Consider the following 23,697-nt stretch of genomic DNA (forward strand, 5'->3'; position numbering starts at 1 on the left):
ACCAGGGGTGGGCTGGGGCGGGGCCGGGCCGGGAGGCGGGGCCTGGGAGGGGGAGAGGCCCGGCCCGGAAGGCGGTGGCGTGGCCAGGCGGGCCAGGGCGGCTTGTCCGGGGTCGAGCGCGCTGGGAGCAGAGAGGGGCTGAGCCGGGGGCGGGGGCGGGGCCCGGGGCGTCGGGGTGTGACCTGTAAGGTGGCGGAGCCTGGCCAGGGGTCGGGAGAGGGGTGGAGGCCGGGCACAGAGGGGCGTGGCCTGGCTTCGGGGCGGGGCCGGCGCGGCGGGGGCGTGGCCTGTGTTTCGGGGGCGGGGCCGGCGCGGCGGGGGCGGGGCCGGCGCGGCGCGAAGGGCTGGCGGGCGGGCACTCCCGGGCGCTGGCCCACCGCGCATTCCTGAGGCTGCGGTCCGGGGCGAGTGGGGTCGGTCCTGGGCGGCCCTCAGGCGGCGCTGCCTCGCGCGTCGCGACGTGCTTCCTCTGGCGGCTGTCCGGGCGGCGGGATGTGCTCGGCCCGGGAGCTGCGCGGCGACGGCGGCGGCGGCGGGGTGCGCGACGAGGAGGGGGACGCGCTGGCGGAGCGCGCGGCGGCGGGGACCGAGCTGGAGCCCGGGGCGAGTCCGCGGCGGCGCGTGCGGCGGTCGCAGGAGCCGCGCGAGCAGGTGAGCGGGGTGGGGGTCCGCCCGGGAGCGGCCCGGCAGCGGGGTGCGCACGGCGCCTCCCGGGCTGCCCGGCGGAGCGTTCGTGGGCCGGCGCCCGCGTCCTGCGGAAGTGCCGTCTCAACGGTCCCGGTCGCCGCGTCTTCCGCGTAGACCCTCGTGTCCGGCGCCCGGGCCGCCCCGGCGCTGAGTTTGGGGCAGCTGCTCGCTCCCGGGGCCCCTCCGAGCCCACCCGGCGTCCCACAGGTGGGTCTCCCTGGGCGGCGACCGCGTCTGAACCGTGTGTGGGGTGCGGGCTCCAGTGGTGTCGTGACAGGGACTCTCCCAGAGCTCGGTCTTCGTAGGAACACAATGAGATCTAAATTTCGGTTTAAAAGTGAAAAGCAAGGAAATTGCTTTCAGTTCGTACCAAAGGTAAAGTGTCAAAGGCAGCAGTGATAAGGGAAAGAGAAGTCTAATGATTTCTGAAACTCTCCGAATTTGTTCTCACTGAAGTGTGATATAGTCATTATAATAACACATCGAATATCTTCAAGATTAGGCAAGAAATTTAATTATTTGTGGGATGAATTTTCATCCGCAAATAGTTATTAGGCCTTCATAAATACCCAAGATAAGCCAACCTTCAGAGTCACATCAGGAAACGGGAATTCAATGATTATTTGCCTTTACCGCAGACTGTACTGTTGGGACAGTCACTTGATACCTAGCTCCTCTCATTATCCAACGTCTGTGCTTTTTGTCACATTTCACAGACTCCAATATCATCAGTAAAGACACTAATAGCTATGGTAAACACTTTTAGTATTTCAACATTTTATCTAGGAAACAACAATGTGTGACACACAAAAATTATACCTTGGCATTAGGTTTGCTCACCATGTCAAGTGTAATTTTTCATCCTTGTGACAGTATAAGAGATCGTGACAAGGGAATCGCTAGGAGGTAGGATAGTTTCCTGATTTGCTTCCTGGAGGTTTTTTCCAGTTAACCATATCACGGCTCAGTAGCCAAAGGCTGAGTTTCCTCTTTAGTCGTTAACTACAAAAGTGAAGAAAACAGGCAACAGGAACTTCCTTGGCCATGGGGAGTGGGGGTTGAGTTTGAGGTTCCAGAGATTTCATGTAATTGTAGAAGAGCATATTATGTACTTCCTTCGAGCTTCTGGAGATTTTACATCATCAGTAGTTCTGGCTTTAACAAAATTGCTTATGGTATAAAGAAACAGGAGGAAATGGAAAAAAGAATGAAACATTTATCTTCTAAAACAGATGCACTTTACATATCTGCTCCTTTCATTGCATGTCGTGGAAATTCATTTTCCTATACTCCTGTGAAAATACTTTTATCACATTTTCTTACATACACAATAATTGAAAATTACACCTGAGATATGCATTTCTTTAGTGCTGATACACATCAGCACTAAAGAAATACACATCAGCACTAAAGAAGAACTTTTTATCAAGAAACCAAAAATAAACAAAAAATAGGTGCGACCCAACCCATTGGTGTAAGAAGCAAGCTTTTGTGTAAGTCATTTCTTGGCAGTATCATCATCACAATTTCTTGTTTTCCAGCTTTTTTCCAAGCCCTAAAAATGAAATTAAAATTTTTTATGCACTGCCTTACAATGATGTTAGAGATTAATACAGATGTAAAGATAGTTGAGGGAGAGGTAAATGAAATTACAACTATAAAACATATCCTAAGAAATTGTTTTATTTCATTTTTCTCTAGGGGGATGTCGTGTGTTTTGTTGTCTTAAGGACCCACAGACTCCAAATTAAAATTGGAATATTTTTGAAAACTTGGCTTGTAAACTAGTTATTAAAAGCTTAAAGTGAACTTTTCAGTAGAAACAATGATATAAACAAAGAGAAACAAAAGTAATTAACTGATAATGAGGCAGAGGCCATCTTCCTGCCGTCCAGTGTATTCAGCATACTCTCTTGGCCTTCCAGAGTCTAAGGCCTCAGAGAGACTTAGTGGCCAGGACCACACGGGCTCCTTTGCATGCAGTAGCTCCGCAGGCACCCGACTTTGGCTCCATTGATTTTTGTCAGTGGTAGTGACCACTACTATTCTGTATTAAATCCCTTTCTGTTTGTAGTTCCTACACAGAGTTTTGCCCTTACCTGATACTGTGATGAGGGTTTCTTCCCCAGGCTAAAGGCTCCTCCATGTGCCCCCTTTCCTTCACTCATGTTTCTTTCCACTCCTGTCTGACAGGCTCATGCCCTTCCCTCAGCCTGAAAGGCTCTTCTTACATCAGCTCTGACTGTACAGAACCTGTCTTTGGCTCATTGTTATAGTGATACCAGATCAAAGTGTCTGTATTTTGGTATTTATTTTACGCAATACTGAAACACTGGTATTTATACAGTTGTTTTCTTAATAAGAGAGATTATCTACATTAGGATTGCTCACCATGTGGAAGCATCTAATTTTACAACTTGTCCTTAGATGCTACTCTGCTGAGAGAAAACTAAGGTTCCTCTGACCTTTTGGCCTGAGTCTTTCCAGTTAGATCGATTGACAAAGGAGTGCAGTTAAAATCAAGTGCCCTAAGAAGGGAGGACTGGAAGGAATAGACCAAGTCCTCCAGATGAAGGGGCTGTGTCAAGTTTGAAGTAGGAGTCGGGCCTGTAAGAGAAACAAGCAAGGGGAAAAGGGCAAAAGCCTAAGGAACGGAGAGGCCGCTCCCCTATGTGTGAGTCAGTTATGCTCGTGCCTGAACGCCGGGCGGCCTGCCGTAAGAGAGTCTGCCCTGCTGCAGAGCTGGCCTTAACAGCTCTAGCCTTTTGTCACCTGTCTGTATGTGGGTGGCCTCCACCTAGATGCAGCAGTCCTGAGACGGCCCTGCTTACCAAGAGCATGCAGAGGTCCCGTTATCCTTGGACTGACTTCAGAATCATTATCTTCAGCTTTAAGGTCTTTCTTTATGATTATAAAGGTGATGTGTACTTTGGAAGATGTAGCAATATAGAAAGGTCTAAATAAAACAAATGCATTTGGAATCCCACTTCAAGTAATGTGTTGTTTAAAAATATCAAACCCTTGTTAGTACTATGTTCATATATCTACATATGTGTATTATATGAGGCAGATGTATTTTAACATATATACACACATGTATTTTAACATGTTTCAATGTAATATTTGAATTTTATATCTTGTTTTATCTATTTAACATGTGATGTCGTTTCCCAAGTTATCAAAAATTCTTTGTGAAAATTATTTATAGGGCAGCCTCATAGTCCATTCCTCTAATATAGCACATTTAAGTTGCTTTAAACTTTCTTTTATAAGTAATGCTGTAATGAAAATCTTTGCCTACAAATCTTCACAGTTCTGCCTTGGAACAGATTCCTAGAAGTAAAAAAACTAGGTCAATGCGTCAAACTCTTTGAAATCTCTTGAAACATCTTCAAGAATTGCATTCGAGAAAGGGCGCACCAGTGTGCACGTCCAGCATGGGTGTGTAAGGGTGCCATTTGAAACCGTCATACCTGCAATGAACAGGATCAGTTATAGATTAATCTTTGTCAGTTTAGTAAGGAAAAATTACCCTATCGATGTACGAAAATGCTGGAGTGGTTTCCTAAGTCATTCATACATGTATTGGACATTCGTACTGCTTTTCACATCACAGCCTTTGACCATTTTTTCTGACATTATTATCAGATATTTATCCCTCTTTCACGTTGGTTATGGATATTTTCCCTGCTTGCTATTTACTTTACAGGTTTGTTTATGATGTTTTTGATTTAGAAATACTTAAATTTTTATAAGCCAAAGGAATTGTTTTGGTAATTTTATACTCCCAGCGCGCACACACACACACACACACACACACACACACCTCTATATTTTTGTTTACAACTTTCTTTCTGATCCTACGGTCAGTAAAATAGCTACCAATATTTTCAATATGTGTTTATGGGTTTATTTATTTTCACCCTATGTGTCTAATCTCTTTAGAAAGACTATTATGTGAGTTACAGAGCTAATCTTTTTCTCCCTAATCATCTACTACTTTCCTTCTGGCTTTACAACCTTTTGTAGTAGTTATAAATAATAACGGCTTTATTAAACTTTTATATTATTGTTGGTATTGTGAAGGGATTTTTTTTTCCCACATGTTTTTGCTGTTGGTTTCTAGCTATTGGTTTTATATATTTAATTTTTAATTTACTACCTTTCTGAGTTCTTTTATTAATGCTAATAAATGCCAGTATTTCTTAGATTGGATTCTTTTGCATTTTTCATATAATCATCCAGTCTATATAGGAGGTTGATTCTGCTTCCTTTCAAATGGTAATGCTTCATTTCTATTTCTTGCCTTCTACAGCACCTGGAACTTTCAGATCAATGCCAGTATAGATATTTAGGTAAATATATTTAATAGAGGAACCTCTGTAAACAGCATTAACTAAAATGTGTCCCACAGGATTATCTGTTTTAAAAAATGGCAGTGGAAGAAGGTCTTATGCTTCCTCTTTGATCTAGCATTAAACATCTGATTAACAGTATAGTTTCTACATCTAGAATATGCGGGTTTGAATTCTAACTCTACTACTTACTCACTGTAACTTGAGGCATTAGTTACCCTCTCAGGCTTCAGTTTCTTCATCTGTATAAAGGGAATCGACCTCATAGGATTATTAGATTGCATGAGTCAATAATGTACATAAGTGCTTATGATTAGCATGTAAGTGTTAGCTTTGGGGCCTAATTTCCAAGCAGAACCCTAACTGAAAAGTAATCTGAGAAATGTCTTTCTTAGGTTTTCCAGACTTTGCAGTGAGACAGCCGGCCCGGAGGAGAGTGGGGCAAGCTGTGCTGCTCAGCTTCGTTTAGGGCACATGCCTACCGTCTCTTGTTGAACGGTCTGGGGTGAGGCCTGAGATCTTGCATCTCCAATAAGCTTGCACGTGAAGCTGATGCCGTCTGTGCCTGTGGGCCACACTCTGAGTGGCAAGGGGGTAGAGGATAAATAAGCCAGTCTGTAGTATTCACCATACTTGATAAAAATGAATATCATTTATCATAAATATATATATCACGTGTGTATATGTATACATATACATATGAAATGGTAGTTGTATATGTGGAAGTTATTTACCTGTTCTCCTAGAAGGGTATCCTTGAACTTCTGGTAAGATGAGAGAAGCCGACAGCTGTTTCCCAGGCCAAGAGATTTGCACTAGTTCCTACGACTAACTAGAACTAGAGCAGACCGGAACCCAGGTGTCCTGACTCCAGAGCCGTTGTTTTTTCATGTATACAAAGAGCCCTCCCACATGACAGAAAACAGCCTCCGACAAAGCTGCTGGCCTCCTTCAGATTCTGTAGTTCAAAGCTAGATATTCGTTTTTACCCACTTCCGTTCACATCTTTAAAAAGCAGTTTACGAGCAATGCTGTACCAAGTGCTGTGAGTCTAAATGAAGTCAGACGTGAACTCGATCTCATCTTAATTCCCAAGAATGTCCCGTCAGTCACTGGAGCAATGCAGGGAATAATTTTGTATATAAAAGGCATCTTTCGTTCTTTTTTTTTTTTTTTAACTTATTCACAGTGGAACTTATTATACATCAGTGGTTCTTTGGGGGGGGGGCACAGTTTTGCAATGCCTGGAAACATCTTGATTGTTAAGATTAGGGGGTGCCCCTGGCATTAATAGAAACAGTCCAGGGATGCTGCTAAGCTTCCTGTGATGCACAGAACAGCACCCTACAACAAAGCATTATCTAGCACAAAATGTCACGAGTGCTGAAATTCAGAAACCCTGCTCAAATGTGTAAAGGTTCCAGAGTTTTGCGTTGTCAAGAATGATTCTCTGCTGATATCGTCCAGTGGATGGCTAAACATTGCCTTTTTTCTCGGAACCTGTGTTCAGGACAGTCTCTCAGCTGACCTCTCGCGTCTCTCCCAGCAGCTCTCCAGGGCACCTGCTCCGTTCTGCTCGGCATTCTCACTTGCTCTTTCTCCCCGCTAGCCAGCCTCTTTCTCTCTCCCTGAGGAGTGTCTCGTTCTCACGTTGTCTCTCATTCTTCCCCACCCGTCTCGGTGCCTTGCTCTTTCTCCATCTGTCTTCCATTCCCCCCATCTCCTCTTCTCTGCAAACGCCGAGCATTAAAGATCAATGGAAAAGGTTTTGGAGTATGACGCTTCAGTTTGAAAACTGGCTTTTCTGCTTTATTAGTCTCCTCATCCTAAGTATTTACTCCCTCAGAGACCCAATTTACTCATCGTAATGGGTATAACGCTCCCCACTTCTTAAAGTCTTTGCAAGGATTCAGCGACGTTTTCTTTACGAAACGCGTGCCATGCCGTGGGCTCTCGGTGAATGTTGGCGCCGTTTCTCCCGCACCTTCCTCCAATTTTCTCCTGTTTCCCTTCTTACTCTTCTCAACTAACCACATCACAGAACTGTATTTTTAGTGCATGTAAGTTTCAGATCGCTACACTAAATATTACTTACTTACTGAATAAAGTATTAAGACTTCCTAATTATGTTTCTCTAAAAAAAACACCCACAGACCTAAGCCTTGTTGCTTTTTGTGTCAGTCACCGTGGGTTTGCTGTTGTTGTCACTGTGGGATGATGACCCTTGGTAGGATTGAGGAGGGCCACCCTGCTCTGCGCAGCTATGCGGCGTCCTGGTCTAGAGCAGTGGTAACGTGATAGGGAGGGGAAACGAAAGGTGCTGTGACACGGGCCGAGCCCCTGGAGGCCCGAGCAGGCGCCCCGAGGCGTCCGCCACTCTGCCTTCAGTTTCTGCCTTCTGCTCTGGGATGCCGTCTTATCCTGCAGGAACAGCCACAGATCTGCAAACCCTGAAGAGCCCCTAGTAGTCACGCTTCGGTTCATTTGGTGGGCGATGTGTTCGCGTGCGTGCGTGCGCACGCGCGTGTGCGCTGAAGGGAGTTGACATGACAATCAAAGAGTAGTTTTATTTGAGCAGAGAAACTGAATTTCTAATTAACTTGATTACAAAGATTCCTTCTACCTTCTGACCTAATTTTTCCACCCGTATCTCGTATTTTCCCCCCATTTAACCTCATTGGCAGCTGTGCCTTTCCTTGGCATAGGAAGAGGAAATGATTGGCTGTTTCCTATGGCAACAGCTACAGCTTATCAGTTCAGCGAGAACGTGTTGCAAATGTTCTCAACATATGGAAAACAAAAGAAAACTTAACATTTAACACTAAACACAGAGTTAGAAAAATTAGATTTCCACTTGTGATTTTTGGTATTTTTTTTTTATGTGTAATGTTTTTTAACATCTGTGTTTGAGATTTCTTTTGGTTCTCTCTTCCTATCAATTAGAGAAAACTGATTTTTAAAAATTTTTTGTCCTCTTGATCGAAATTTTACTTGGACATGTGCAGACCATCTACAGAGGCAGAGATTTAAGTTCAATTTCTCATGACCCACAGATTTCATGAGTCTAATTGATTTAAGAATTCCTTATCCATGGGTTTCAGAGGTGATAACATACACCAGAAACTATTGTCACTGCCAAGTTGAGACGTGAGGAAGAAAGTCATTTTTAACGATGGTTGTTTGATTGTGCCTACTTTCCACAGACAAGCTATTCCATCTTGTGAAAGCATACTGCCGTACATATATAATGTTATCAGTAATGTCACTAAATACTTCATTTAAAAAAATGTAGATTTTAGGGAAAGTAAAAAATGTAGAAATTTTTTAACCTGCAGCTTGATTTAATCACATTCTTTGCTTCATGACCTAGTACTATTCATCATTAATCCATTGTACAACCCTTCTCTTACTTAATAATTTTCTCATGACAGACTATTCTCTTCCACTAAAATAGACAACTCTTTTAATGTTTTTGAAAGATATGGCTGAAATGGTATATATTTTTGAATACTTATCTGTTTGAATATTTGTTAGCAAATATGGTTTTAAACATCAAATCCTATTGGTTCAAATGGAAATGAATACAATTTTTAGTATTTTTCAGTTTAATTTCAAAGGTTAGTTTAAGAACTAGCTGATATTCTCACTGATTTTTTTTCCTCCTCAAAAATATTTTACCTTTTATTTGTTCAGTGCATTTTAGTGGAAGATAAGTATGCGTGGGTACTGCGACTTTGCTTTTAATTATAGATCACATATAAGCATAAAAATAAATAAATCATATAATCTATAACGCTAAAGTTAGGTGAAGCTTTCTCCAGTTAGTAAATTTTTATATTTAACATATTTTGTACATTTTATAGGAAATGAAACTGCAGCTCCATTGAGTATCCAATGAGCAGGGGAACATACCCAGCCAGCCTCTCGAGAAGTAAAAGAAATACCAATTAAAACTGTCAGGAATGATTTTTCAACTATCAAATCGTTAAAGACTAAGGAGATGCATAGTGTGGACAGTGTATGAGAGAAGGGTACACTAAAGTTAGTATAAACCAAGGAGAGAGACAGGGTGTCGGACCTCATGAGTAAATACTATTACTGCCCCCGCTTTAGCGATTTGAAAACTACAGCAAAGGGAGGTTAAGTAACATGGAAGGAAAGTCTCACAGTTAGTAAACTGCAGAATTGAGATTCAAACTCATGCTTAAAGGTAGAGCTCACTCTTAACCACCGAGCTGGTGTTGAGCGATAAAATCAATTTAGTGGAATGTGATCGGGATAAAAGAGGATGGGGTAGAAACAGAGTGCATCACACACTGTTGTGAATGTCAGTTCACAGAACTTTACATGTTCTGGGTCAAGAAACACATCTCTTATTGTGGACCACGGTCAGGATCATTGCACGAGCCCAGCCAGCTCTGCCTGGACTCTTCCCCACTCCTGCCTTGGCAGAGCTTCCTGTCGTCACCCGTCACCTGTCCCAGCTCCCAGCTCTGCCTGCTCCGCAGAAGGAGCCTCCAACCCACCCCATCTTCCTTTCTCCCACCGCTCTGTTATGTTTTTCTCATAGCTCTTGCGCTATTTGCAATTACCGTATTTATCCGTTAACGTGTTTATTCTTTGCAACTTCCCACTCTTCCCTTCACACACTCACACTAAACCATAATCTCTGTGATAGCAGAGATGACATTATGACATTATATGGCAAATGCTTCAGGCACTCATTTTGGCATCTCCAAGGTCATGTAGATAGAGTATGTAAAAACTTGTATCCAAAACAACACTACTGGTAAAAACTCGATTGATGTTTTGCTGAAGCAGTGTGGCTTCCCGGGGTAAACTATCATGACAAAAATTACTTTTGAAGACAGAGGACCTTGTGTTTCATAGGAACATACTCAATTTTCAGAAGCAACCACAGAGGAGCTAGTGGTGGTAGTGGTATGTTAAGCTAAAGAGCCCTGTAAGACTTTTGTAAGAATTTGGGCAAGGAGCGTATTCCTTTATATGGTGCATTTCAAAACCACCACAATATCAAGAAAGTGAAAGACTAACAAACATAGTATCATAGAATACTAACTTAAATTGCTTAGAATGTAATTGGTCTAAATTTGCAATTTTGTTTTTTATTTCTTTTGAGCTGAACATAGGAAACCTAGTAAATGAAACCCAGAGCTAACATACATTGAAATTCAGATCAGCCATTTCAATAACGGCAATGTTAAAGGATAATTTTCAAAAAGAGGCAAAATTATAGCACTCATTAAATATAAAATGAACCCATTTTATATTTATTAAGGATTTTACTTAACTCATCGTCAATGAGAGAACCAGGCAAATGTTAAAACCGATTCAAAGGAGAAATGAAAGAAATAAAAATGAATATGGAGAACAGATGTGTGAAATTAACCTACAAATGAACATGAAACGAACTGGCTTTTTCCACAGTCAAGGGGAGGGCATAGTTGAACCTCCACTGGACCAGAATGTGTGCATGTCTATAGCTAAGAAATATTTTGCATTGCTACCAGTTATCTGTAATTTACAGACCTATGAAATAGCTCAAAAGCCTTGAAGGCTATACAATATTCTAAACCAAGTTTCATTTTCCAAAGAATTACCCCATCTTTTTTTTTGCTTATTCTTAATTTCCTTATAGTAATAAAAAAATTTCTAAAATTTGCTACAGAGTAATTCTAAGATATTTAGAGATTTTCAGCACAGTTCATTGGAAAGAGTTCAGATTTTATAGGCAGAAGATTCTGCGTTCAGATTCTGCCTGGTCGTCTGATTCTGGGGAAGCCACTTGACCCCTAGAGTCTAATCTTACCCACCTTATGGCATTTTGTGAGGAGCAGATGTTTGGAAAGAGTGTTTAATAGGTTTATTGAACAAATAGCTAATAAGCAAGTAAAGATGGGGGATTCTATTTTAAAATGCAGAAAATCAAAACAACAGGGATTTTTCTCTCTGAAGAAGTTAAAAATGTTTCCCTAATGATATTGTCTTGGCCGGAGTGTGATTTAGAAGGTGAGAGTCTTCAGCATGTAAACCACGCGAGCAGAGACTGCAGAGGAAGGAGAGGCGGCCTGGGCTTCCAGCGCACAAGGCAGTGATTCCGCATGAGCGACCCAGGAGGATGGGGGATGGGCACACGTGGAGTGAGGAGCAGGCTCCTTGCTTGCACTTCTGGGGTGTGCCATTCCCTGACAAAGGGGACCCTGGAAGAAGACCAAATTTAGGTCAGATGATTATGAGCTTGGTACAGGACGTGCTTAAACCGAGACTAAAAGAGCAGGCGGAGAAGAGCAAAGGAGGGAGGAAGGTGTACTAGGCAGAGAAGACAGCACGTGCAGATATGTGGCGGGAAGACGCGTGGGGCCGGCCTGTCCACGAAGCTGACGACCTGTGGCTGAAACAGGCAGGGAGGCCGCTGACAGGATGAGGGACCCGGTTACAAGCCAGACCGAGCAGCATCTCCTAGATGGCGTTACAAACTGGCCTTGATCCTAAAAGCACGGTGGAGGAGGAGTGATTGGACTGGTCATTTGGGAGGTCATTGTGGCTGCCGTGTGGTCAAGAGCTTCTGGGGAGCTAAGGGGCGGGTCCGGGAACAATTAGGAAACGACCGGGACAGCCGAGGCAAGAGACAGATGGTCCTGGGCTTACGGCGGTGGATGGAAATGCTTAGCAGGTGAAACGAAGAGGACGGTGCCGAGCCGGAGAGCGGTGTGTCAGGGCCCCTGGTCCGACGCTGGGCTCTGCCGCCCGCGCCCATGGCCGTGACGACGGCGGGGACGATGGCCGTGCCGATGGCGGTGCCGATGGCGGTGCCGACGGCGGTGCCGACGCCGTGACGACGGCGGTGACGACGGCGGTGATGACAGAGGTGACGACGGCGGTGACGATGGTGGTGACGACGCCGTGACGACGGCGGTGACAATGGCGGTGACGGCGCCGTGATGACGGCGGTGACGTCGGCGCCGTGACGACGGCGCCATGACACCGGCGCCGTGACTATGTCACCGTGACGACGGCGCCGTGACTATGTCACCGTGACGACGGCGCCGTGACGACGATGCCGTGAAGATGTCACCGTGACACCGGCGCCGTGACGATGGCGCCGTGACGCCGGCGCGGCTGTGCCTGCAGCGCGGGCGCCGGCAGGGGCGCCTCTTGCTCGCACGCGGCGGCCGAGGACCGCCAAACGCAGCGACTCGTGGTCTCGTCGCATGACATGCTTTTCATTCCACTGATGTCCACTACTCAAGTGGCGCTATACTTCTTTCGTAAAAGTTTTCCTACTTTCAATATATTGCAGTGATTTGTCAATTTAAAAAAAAGCTTTAAAAGCTCGTAAATTTAAAAGAACTCGTGATCATGCACTAGTCCATGCGACAAAAGGGCGCCTCAGCGCCACGCCCGGGCGGGGCCTCTTCACAGCTGCTGGGCCGGACCTTGGCCACAGTGGCGGAGACAGAAGCAGCGGTGTCAGCAGCCACAGCCCGCCCAGACCAGCTTTCACTGGGGCCCCCTACCTGGCCTCTACGAGTTAACTGATTTCCTATTTTGACTTGTGTTGCAACACCTACTTCTTCCCCTGAAAAACCCACAAGCAGTTTGTAGAAAAATTTGAAATACATCTTCAGAGAAAACCATGCAGATTAGGGTACTTTCTTTGTAGCAAAACCACAAAAATACTAGAAAAAAGTCTTAAAAAGATTTGATAACAGAAAACTCCAAAGTACAATATGTGTATAGATTTTTTAAAAATTGGAAAGAGTGTAAAAAATAACATAAAACTTAAGTAAAAAATTGAAGAAGCGAGTCCAGAAACCGTGCCAGCTGCAGACACTGGAGGGGCAGCAGGGTTCAGGGGCAGGAGGGCCCTAGGTCAGGGGACCTTCCAGTTCTGCCCTGAAGAAAAGACAGGCTCCCCTCAGGAGAGAACAGGGCATCGTCGTGCTGTTTTCATGCAATATATTGTCACCGCATACATAAAAGTCTGAGAGGCTGAAAAACAAAACTGACTCAATCACAGCATATCAGTGAAGGAAAAGTAATTTAGAAATTAAAATACAAAAATGAGGAATGTTAACAAGTAAATGATAATTTAAGAGGAAATTATCCGTGTCAGAAGACATTGTGTAAGTCTATTTTATGGAGTAGAAAACCGAGCTCAGGAAAGTGAAATGATTTGCTCAAGGTCGCTTGATCTGAACGTTGGCGCCTGGATTTGACTCCCTAGATTCCCCACAGCATTTTGTTTTTCTATCCCCTTTTTTTTTTCCGAAGAAATGAAAATCCAAAAATTTATATATATATACGATTCTAGTTTACACTTACTTGACAGTGATGCCCCGTTGAATCTCATTTTCCACTGCTCACCAATGATACCCCATGCTCTATGTAAATTACTGTTGTATGGGGGAAAACCACCTTAAAGTCATCTTGAAAATCATTTTGTCTGACTATTACAAGTAAAAACTAGATGTTTTTCACTCGTTCCTTAAATATGGATTTTGAACTATATACGTAGAATAGAAAATAAGACATTTTTAAAAGGAAAATATGTTCGGTTGTTTATTGATGACTGAAATGATCGGGACTTGGTTTCTGCTAAGGGGTCTAAGTGTGATCCATGTGTTGAAAGGGTGCCTCAAACCCTTAGCTCTTTGTGGAAGATGTTTTTTTTTTTTTTTCTTTTTAAGCTAATTAACTTTGGCCTAGACTGCATACTTAAGGGTACTTAATATTTGTTATTATGTGAAACCTCACACCTAAAGCTCTTCTCTTTTTTTACATATGGGTAATTTTCCTTCTTGCATCTACTACGAGCAAGATGTCCAATACATAATTACTGTTTGAATCATGACTCCTAAAGGATTAGGGCCTAATGCGGAGAGAGGAACTAAACCAATTATTTTAACAGAGATGATATGGTATAAAGAACTGTCCCTGAAATATACAGAACTATGAGATAGCTGTTTTTCTTAAAGACCTTCACCTATTTCTCAATTTATGTTTATGTCTATATTATTTCTTTCTTTCTTTCTTTCTCTCTTCTTCTTCTTCTTCTTCTTCTTCTCCTCCTCCTCCTCCTCCTCCTCCTCCTCCTCCTCCTCCTCCTCCTCCTCCTCCTCCTCCTCCTCCTCCTCCTCCTCTTCTTCTTCTTCTTCTTCTTCTTCTTCTTCTTCTTTTTTTTTAAGGATGTTGAAGAATCACAAAGCCACACTGGCGAAACTCTCGGAGATGACTACAAAAAGATGGGAACACTTTTTGGTGAACTGAACAAAAGCCTCATCAACATCGGCTTCACGAGGATGTATTTTGGAGAACGAACTGTGGAGCCCGTGATAGTCATTTTCTTCTGGCTTATGCTGTGGTTTCTTGGCCTGCAAGCCTTCGGACTAGTAGCCGTCCTTTGCCTTGTCATTATTTATGTGCAACAGTGAAATGTGGCCCATGAGCTGTTGGTTGGTATTTGGTAGCCATATATGTAATCGGCGAAGTTACATATTTCACTACATGAAAGCTGAAAAGTTTGCCTTTTTTCAAATTGTGTGCTATTTTGTAATAAAATTTATAAATGGATGTTTAAAATTGAACTCAACTCTTGATCATAACAGGGTTGAATACACATTTTGTAGTTTATTCAAAACTTGTTTTACTACTGCGATCTGTGCCCACTTTTAACACCCCTATTCCCATGCCAGATCTTAAGTACTACCATCAAAAAGTGAGCAGGGAAAATAACAGGACATGGAATTCAAATCAGGCAATATAGGTCTTATAAAGAGCCCCAATGTAACATTTTAGAAGAAAAAGGATGAAACAGGGAGCCAAAAATGAATTTTAATTGGAGAATTGCTCCTCACCCACCCGCACCAAATTTGGGAAATTATTTGGATTTCTATCAGCCCTGCTCAGCCCTAGCCAATGTAAATGATAATTACTGTACACTATGTAAATATTTTGGTGGAAATCAGAACATCAAGCACATCTGAAGATTAAAAGGGATTTATTTATCATCGGAGAAACTTCTCAAGTGAAATGTAACTTTTATGATGTGGCTTGGGCCTGGAATCACTTTAGTATATCGTTTGAAGTTTTAGACAATTTGGGTGCTGATTACTTTCTGTGGCCAGGTCCATAGTTGGCTGACCCCCTTGGCAAAGCAATATTTTTTTGTATCTAATAAGTTGCATATTTTTTTCCTAGAGAGACATTTTAAGTGTATTTTTTTCCAGAAATTTAAATTTTATAGTTCTTTTATAGCAATTATTCTAAGATTTAAAAAATCCATTTCTTATCTTGGCATAATTTTTTTCCCCAAGAAACTTGATTTGTGTTTTACCTGTAATACTTTACGCTTCTTTTAAGAAAAATAAGTGAGCGCATTTTCTTTGATCTCTGTATTAGAAAGCACACTATGGCAGCAGAAAGGCAAATGCTCACGTGTTGGACTTAATAGCTGGTCATGATAGTAACCCTCTACAGCTGAAGCCAGGACAGTAATTGGGCAGCCATGTTATTAATGTGTCTTGATTCAGCACTTTTGGGGTTTTATATGGAAATAAGCATTTCTTTAAATACACTTTGAATATGGAAAAGTGCTTACTGATATTTTGAATTTTGTTAGAGAACTTAAAATCTTTACACTTGGCGTCTCAAAAACTTTCTATATAGACAAAGGAGAGGTAGTTGAGACAATTATCTAGAAAGTCAAGTTAAATCGGAAGAAAATGGGGCACTTTTTATCTTTGGCAGGGCGGTAACTAAAGCTCATAAAGTGTTTACTGTTCCACTTTGTAAAGTTTTTACCCAATCCTGTTTTAAAAATGTGTTATTCTATAAGTTGTCAGTGTCTTCCGTTCTGAAGCTGAAAACTGATTTTTAAAAAATGTAACATGTTCAGTTTAGATTTCTAAAATCAGTTAATCCTGAACAAAAATGCCAGTCAGAGGGCACTGAAAAGTATTGTTTAAAGTTTTACTTAAAAAAAGACTTTGTACCATATCAGTGTGTTTTTATTGGGTTTGCAATATTTTTATAGTAACCTTTATGATCTCGGCATAAGTGCATGTCATTTCAAAAGGTGTCTTCATTTGTGCACAGTAGATTTTCAAGGTTTTAATAGAAGTCATGAGATTTTGTACATCTGCATTAAATAGTTCAAAGTACATCCCTTCCTAATGCTACTGGGAATTTTAATTTTCCTTTAGAAAGTAAAAAAAGATATAATGTGCATAATAACAGCTCTGGTTCCAATAGTGCATAATGTTGAAAATATTTTAAAAGTAAGTTTTAATAGTGACCGTTTAGCACTCTGTCGCACCGTGCGCCTGCACTGCTGATAGGGTGCATGCTAAATCGTATAGGGAGAGGAGACATCTGCCGTTATTCTTTCATTATGTATTATTGGTTAGAGCAGCATACCATCAAATCATTTCCTTTGATTGGAAAAAAAACTTTGCTTATTTGATGGAAGTGAAATGTTTTCTTTCGTGAAATATATTAGAATGCAGAGTATGCTGCTCTACCCTAAAACAAAAAGAAACTGGTAACTTCATTGGTTTATATTGTAAGAAATTAGATTTAAAATGATTCTCAATCATTTCATTCTCAGATACAAACCAATTTTAGAACTTACTGCTTATAAATAAAGATATAAAAGTTACAAACTATGTTATTAGATTCTTAATGTAAATATCACTCATACCAGCAGCCATCAGCTAAAAACAAAAAAGGTCAAGATCTATGAATGAACTGACTACAGATGAATAAATCCATTTTCCTTAAAGTAAAAGCTCACTATATTGTAGAATTCAGTCCTCTCGTGTCTTAAGCTGTCATATAGAAGGCATTGTCCCATGCCTGGCCACCAGTCAGATCACTCCGGGTCCAGCAGTGTGCTCGTGCTGGCCTGCCTGAGCCAACTGTGGACATGTTGCCTCCACCTTGCCCTTGGTGACATCAAGTCAGTACCTTGCAATTGTCTTGAAGGGAGTGTTTGCCCTATAAAAATTGGCAAACACAGCAAATCCGAGCTCCTTTTTCCTGGCAAGCCAGTTACATATATCCACTCATCACTGATTGGCCTCTGTAGAGGCCACAACCCCAATTCTGCTCCTCCAATGTAAGAGGAAATGCTGAGGCAAATCCCCATCGACCTGCCCAAAACTGGGTGTGGGTCTCCAAGTGACAGTGGTAGACCAGGATTGTTTTCTGACCAACCTCTCTGTTAAAACACATGTTTAATCAGAGCAAAGCTCTCTGAGCTGTCACTGAGCTGCAAACCCAGTAAAGACAGTCCAGATGTCCGAGGAAAGGAGACAGCTGCAGAGCTGGGGGAGAGGGCTAAGCTAGCTCGGCGCAGGCACAGCTGGGCACTGAGCAGGCAGGGCTGTGTGGGCAGCTTAGAGTTATACTTTAACCTATTTGACAAGTGTTGATGGATTTCTGGCTCTTTAAAATGTGTTCATTGCCAATTTATGGCTTAACAAGGTGAGGGAAGAGGAGAGAAATCAGACTTTAACCCGTTAATATTGGCCAAGGAGACCAGTGTACAAATTATGGTTTTGAGATTATTGCCGGGTTCAGGGTGCCCAGCCCGTAGCTGTTGGTGTTCCTGGGGTTCCTTCCGACGGCCCGATCTCATCACAGCACATCACCGTGCAGTGTCACCACTGCCATGGCTTTAGTGGCCTTCCGCACGAGCCACGCCGCAGGCTGCTTCTCCAGCCCGGCACTGACCAGGACACCAGGTCCGCACATCCCACTGCTTGCCCAGCATGTGTGCATGCTTTTCCCCAGCCCCTGAAATCCAGTGTGTCCACAGAAAGGACAGCGCACCCTTCCCCCAAACCTCCTTAGGTGTCCGATCTCGGCAGATGACCCAGTCCTGTCCTGTCCTGCCCACATGTACCTGATCACCAGGTCCTGTCTTTACCCTTCCCAGTCTCCGCACTCACAGCCTTGCTAACTTCGTCCCCGCCAGCCTCCTCTCAGACTGATTGGTCTCTCTCCCTTCATTTTTCCACTTTATAGTCAGAATAATCTTTCTAAATCATGACTCCAACCTTGGCCTAAATTTTTTTGGTGGCTTCCTGATGCCATTACAATAATATCCTTACTCCTTCATAGGGCTTATGAGGCCGTCCTGAATGAATGAGTCCCTCAGGGCCTCAGCAGACATCAGGACAGACCGTCTTGGGAGTGTCTTGGGGGCTGGATAGGTCCAAGCTTGGAGGTAGTCAAGTCTGTGCTTTCTGCCCCATTCCCCTAGTTCCAAATCAGTTTGAACTTTCAGACTTTTGGAGCATGTTTAAAAAAACGACTTCAATGACAGAGCAGAACTCGTTTGGAAAAAAATCCTTACTCCCTCTCCACCCCCCGACACGCTAGAGCAACTGACTTATGGCTTGGAGATTTGGCACTGGTTATGACTTCCTTGTTTGCCTTTAGCACAAAAGAACAAGCAGCCAGATTTGGTGACTCAGTAGGCCCCTGCAAAGGGTTTTCTCCAGTCTCCAGGACATTCGGAGGCCCTGAAGAGGCATTTTAGGCTGCTACTGTATCTCTGGAACATTAGGAGTGGGCGTGATCAAGCAAAACAATGGCCCCGAGCCCATTACACACTAAAACTAGAACGGTATGTGGTGTGATTTCTCCCTTTGGTTACAGGAAAATATTAACAATGTATAAACAAATTTTCAGATTAAATAATCTCTTTATGTCAGATCTCAATTTAAGACTTGGTTCTGCCATTTACTTACCATACAATTTGTGTAACTCATACCCTAGACCCTCATCTCTAAAGTCGGGTCATCGTTAGGCCCGAGCATATTGTTGCATGTGTTTCTTCAGTGCCTTACACGTAGCAAGCTTTCAATAAATGCTAGTTGTTATTATTAAGTATAAACAGTCACACATAAGAGGACATTCTTCCCGATCCATGGGAAGCCCATACATCGAGAGCCATAAAATATACGATTATTTCCTTGTTGCCAAAAGATAAATACAAGAAAATTCAATTATGATGCTGTGATTCCAAATTCCTTGATCGAAATCTTTGTGAAGTCTCATTAATTTCATCTATTAGTGCTTCGTGCATCAGAATGATCATAAAAACAAGGAACAAAGGACCTAACAAGCTGCACAGGAACGTGCTCTGTGCAGCCACGGCGTGCAGAAGGGCCGCTGTCCTGGGACGCCTGTGGCCACGGGGCCGTGCATCCTGGCACTCCTTCCCCTTGGCCGACAGGTGCAGAGCCTTGCTCGCCAGCGTATGCACAGTTCTGCTCTGGATTTGAGCAATTTGCAAAGTGAAATTGATTCTGAAAATACTTTTCTGAGTTTTACTCCATCGTACAGGCCAAGAGTATATGTTATGTGTGTAGAATCACAAACAGTATCTTGCTTTGACTCCAGAGTAAAATTTCAGACTAATCTGTTGGTTTATGTTATGTGATGTTATGTTTTCAACACGTACTGAGACTGTTACGCCAAAATAAATACAGTTGTTCACCACTGCTCTCCCCCCACATGCTAGTACACATGGATGCGCTCTGCATACAGGAAGATTCCACAAGCCAGTAAAGATCATCAATGTGTAGTGTTTAAAAGAATATTATTAATATCTTCATAAAGTCTTACAGATTAAAAAATCTGTGAAAACATGCCAAAACGTATTATGATCTTAGTTAATCTTTATTATAGCGAGTCTTCAATTACACTGCTCCATCCTGGGGCCCTCTTTCATATTCCTTCTCTTTCAAGTCATTCTCTCTACCTGAAAAGTGAAAGTTTCTCAAATCAGATGTTTACAGTACGAACGTGGTATAATAGGCTAGCCTGCCGTATCTTTAGTGCCATCTCCTAGTGCATTTCAAAACTGGTTCTCCCACATTTTCCTTTACTGTCAGTTTTGCATTCAGATGTTTTTATAAGATGCCCGGGTAGAGCTGGTGTTGGCAAAACCAGCTCTCCTCAGGCATTTCTCCCTTTTGCACCCTGTGAGACCCATTTCTTAAGAGCGCCGGACCCGGCGGCCTGGCTGCCAGTCACAGCTGGCCCCATCGTGACAGACATGCCCTGCGACCGCCCTCCGCCACCGTGTCCCTGACACCCGAGTCGATGACGCAGGCTTTCTCCCACCAGGCTGACAAAGCAGACGTCATGTTTGCAACGCAGAAAGATCTAGACGCAGAGACCTAAACTGTAACACTCGTTTTAAATTACACGTGCTTTACCGATGCCACTTACAAGTGCGAGGTGCTGCTGCTTCGTCTCCGCCACGGTAGGACAGACTGCCACTCACGCTGGCCGTGGACCAGGGGAGTCGCCGCTCTCCATCGGCGACCGCCGGAAACGTCCCCGCCGGAGAGACGGCGCTGGGAGTCGGCAGAGCACAGCCGGGCTGCGGGCTGCGTCTCGGTGTCGCCGTGGCCGCGTGGCCGCCCCCCCCTCCCCGCCCCCCGGTCCCCGGACGTCCCTGCTCTCCGGGGGCCCCCAGGGCCTCGTCCCGGGAGAGCCGCGTGGGGGGGGGGGGCTGGGCGGGGCTCTCCGAGACCTGACATAGCCAGACTGCAGCGGAACAGCGGACCGGACCGGACCGGCTGCTGCCGACTTCGTAATGCGAACGCAGCGCAAGGACCGTGAGCGCGAGCTCAGGGGCGCCTTGCCGGGCCGCAGGTGAGAAGCTGCTGAAGCACGTCCGGACGCGTGTGCGCCCCGGGGCTCGGGCACGCCGCCCCCAGGTGCGCCGCGTCCGTGGGTCTGTGCGTCGATCCGATTTCCTTTCGGCTGTTAGCCCGTGTGAAACGGCAAACGCAGGGGAGAGGCCTTCTGGGGACTCGTCTCATGTGCCCGGGGACGGACCCTCCGGAAGGAACTCGGTGGACACAAGTCCCTTCCCTGGGACGCTCATCGACTGGGACGTGGACTCTCACCACAGGCCAGGAGACAAGAAGTCGATGCCGCACCCAGACAGACCGACCCGAGTCTTCACGCCTCCCATCTGCCCTTCTGAGAGCCCGTTCATCTCTCCTAACAGTGGTGCAGTCGCCCAGATTGCCTGCTCGCCACCCCCTGGCCCCGTTAGGGTGGTATGGAAGTAAGTACTCAGACCCCACCGATTTGGGGGGAGGGTATTCGCTTTTTTCCTGCGGTGCTCCAGTGCATGTAATATTACATTTTGATGAATGTGCATACCATCTTTCCTCTTAATCTATTACAAGTGTATTTCACAGGCCTAGCTGTGGAGACTGGAAGAGCAGAGGGAAGATATTTCTTCCCTCCCAGTATACACTCCTCATTTCCAAGGTGAGAAAATCTGGAAGCAGCGATGCCCAGCGGTAAGGGCAGGCCATTCTGTAAGCAGGGGGATGCAGGCTCCCTGGAGAAATGGCCGATCCTAGGGCTGGACATGGAACCCTCAGGATGAGTGCAGGACATCGCGTAGCGCTGGTAAGAAAGAAGTGCTGAAATCACACAACACACACACACACACACACAGACACACACACACACACACACACACACACGATATAAGAGCCACTGGAAGCTCCCGGAGACCCAAGCAGGAACAACTCGAGCAAGAGGACATGTAAAGTAGTATTGGATTGTAACTCAAAGTATAAAATAAACATCCATGCGTTTATCCCAATATAAACAAATGATTCCATAAATTAACAGAGGAGAATAGACAAATCCTGCAGAGAAGAGCTCCAAACACTGTGCACGGTGCTGCCCCTCAGGACGGGGGAGGTGGCTCCCCGCCCCGTGAGTGGGCTTCTTCTCTCCAAAGAGACCCGTGTGGACGAGGCCAGGGAAGCCCCTGCGCGGTGGGAAAGCCAGGCAAGCACTGGTTCAGCCAGGTGATCAAGGCCACCGTCGTTAGGCGTAGGTCATGTTGACAGCACGCACCCTCGACAGGATAGGGTGACGATGTCACTTTACATCCGTGGTCTTCCTCTCAAGGAGCCATAACCCCAGGCTGATCATGGGGGAAATGTCGGACAAGCCCAAGTTGAGTTGAACATAAAACTGGTACTCCTCGGAACAGCCACAGTGATCAAAAACAAGGCGAGTCTGAGAGACTTTCCCAGACAGGAGGCTGAGGAGACATGGCGAGCAAGTGACACGTGGCCACAGAGAGGGTTCTGGAACAGCGGACGGCATTAGGGAAACCTGAGGAATTCCGCGTAAAATGTGGACTTTAATAAAAATGCGTCAGTGCCGTTCCTTGGTTGTGCACCTGTCCTGCACCATGACAGTGCAGGTAAGTGAGACGTCGATAGGAGACCCTGGCCCAGAACTCGGTGCAATCCCCGCAGCTTGTCCACAAATCTGAAACTATTCCACAGCTAAAATTTATTTTCTCAAGTAATTAAACAAATTCCACCAGAACCCTTACGTCAGTAACTAAATATTATCCCCTTTACTGTAAGTGTAGTGATTTGTGCTGTCAGACCATGTGAGTTTCTGATGCTTCTTTGTCTAGCCCTACTTTCTTGTAATTATTTTATAGCAGCCATACAAAGTTTGCAGAAACTCACTCTTTTTTGACAAATTATTGACCCGTAACTTTCAATGTAAGTCTTTGATTACTGTTTAGTCATTTTCCAAGGGACGGGGAAAGAATAAGAATCTAAATGTCCTGATGCACAGCGGTTAGCTCACACGCAGGAGGTCTTGGGGTGTCACACGGATGCCTGGACTTCTGGAGGTCCCTGCAGGTATGGCTGCAGAGCACCCTGGAGGTGGGCGCACTGTGCCGGCTTGCAGGTCCCGAAATGCCCAGGGCTGCTATGTGTTCTGTCGGGACACACCAAACCAGGACACCACTAGCCCCCGACCCCCGCTGCCCAAAGAGCGGTCTTGGCTTCGGATGCAGTCCACCCATGAGAGGTTTCTAGGCTGGAAATGCCTTTCAAAGTCTTTACAGGACGGCTTTCTGAGTCAATATTGATGTGCAGGAGTGGGTCCTGCAGCTTCCAGTCACACCGTGCCACCACGGGCCACCTCCCACCTGTGTGTGGCCAGAGGCCTCCTGAGAGGAGTGACTGGTGCCTGGCACCCTCTGGAGCAAAGGCTTTCAGAGCTTCGAGAGCTGCTGCTGGCAGCGACACCAGCTTCCTTCGTGCTGACAGGTCCTCTGGTTTATGAGAATGTGAAAACTTTTCTCCTCGTATTTGCTCTCTCGTTTTCCTGAACGGTGGCTGCTCCGACTGCCCAGTGACGACCACGGAGAATAACTCCATGGAGCGGGTGACAGAACAGACAGGAAAGAATCCGGTCCGCAGTCCGCCCTGCCCCTCGCCCTCCCGGGCCCCACCGTCCTTGGCCTCCCTGTTTGTAAAGGTCAGTTTGAACTAACTCTGGGAGAGGTGACGCGTGACCAGATGAGGTTTAAGAGACATCTTGACTCTGATGATGTTCAATTTTAATTAATGTGGTTATATTTACTTATTAAGTGTATGTATTATATTTATGTCTTTTTGTATAATTTCCAGGAGATACAGTAAGCCATTAATGGTGGAGCTCTCTGAGTGGTGACATATTTTTATTTGAGTATTTTTGCTTAATTTATTTTCTACAATGCAGTACATGTACACTAATAATAAAACGTTATTGTTTTTAATCTGTTAAT

General features: G+C 44.7%; 1 protein-coding gene and 1 long non-coding RNA gene across 2 annotated transcripts; both read left to right on the forward strand.

The window, feature by feature from the left end:
- Positions 1-342: 342 nt before the first annotated feature.
- Positions 343-16,845, forward strand: FAM241A (family with sequence similarity 241 member A). The gene is made up of 2 exons (XM_016144801.2): positions 343-651; positions 14,252-16,845. The coding sequence occupies exons 1-2, from the start codon at positions 493-495 to the stop codon at positions 14,495-14,497; spliced, it is 405 nt and encodes a 134-aa protein (XP_016000287.2). The 5' UTR covers positions 343-492; the 3' UTR covers positions 14,498-16,845.
- A 3,901-nt stretch (positions 16,846-20,746) lies between these two features.
- On the forward strand, positions 20,747-23,696 carry LOC118612400. Its single transcript, XR_004954809.1, has 2 exons — positions 20,747-21,159; positions 21,296-23,696. It is a non-coding gene; the product is annotated as an uncharacterized LOC118612400 (long non-coding RNA).
- The last annotated feature ends 1 nt before the right edge of the window (position 23,697 follows it).

The sequence above is a fragment of the Rousettus aegyptiacus genome, unplaced genomic scaffold (assembly GCF_014176215.1).
Source record: "Rousettus aegyptiacus isolate mRouAeg1 unplaced genomic scaffold, mRouAeg1.p scaffold_m13_p_16, whole genome shotgun sequence".
Lineage (NCBI taxonomy): Eukaryota > Metazoa > Chordata > Mammalia > Chiroptera > Pteropodidae > Rousettus > Rousettus aegyptiacus.

Coding starts and splice junctions, on each gene's coding strand:
- FAM241A (XM_016144801.2), top strand. CDS start 493: ATGTGCTCGGCCCGGGAGCTGCGCGGCGACGGCGGCGGCGGCGGGGTG. Junction 652..14,251: donor CGCAGGAGCCGCGCGAGCAG/GTGAGCGGGGTG, acceptor TTTTTTTTTAAG/GATGTTGAAGAATCACAAAG.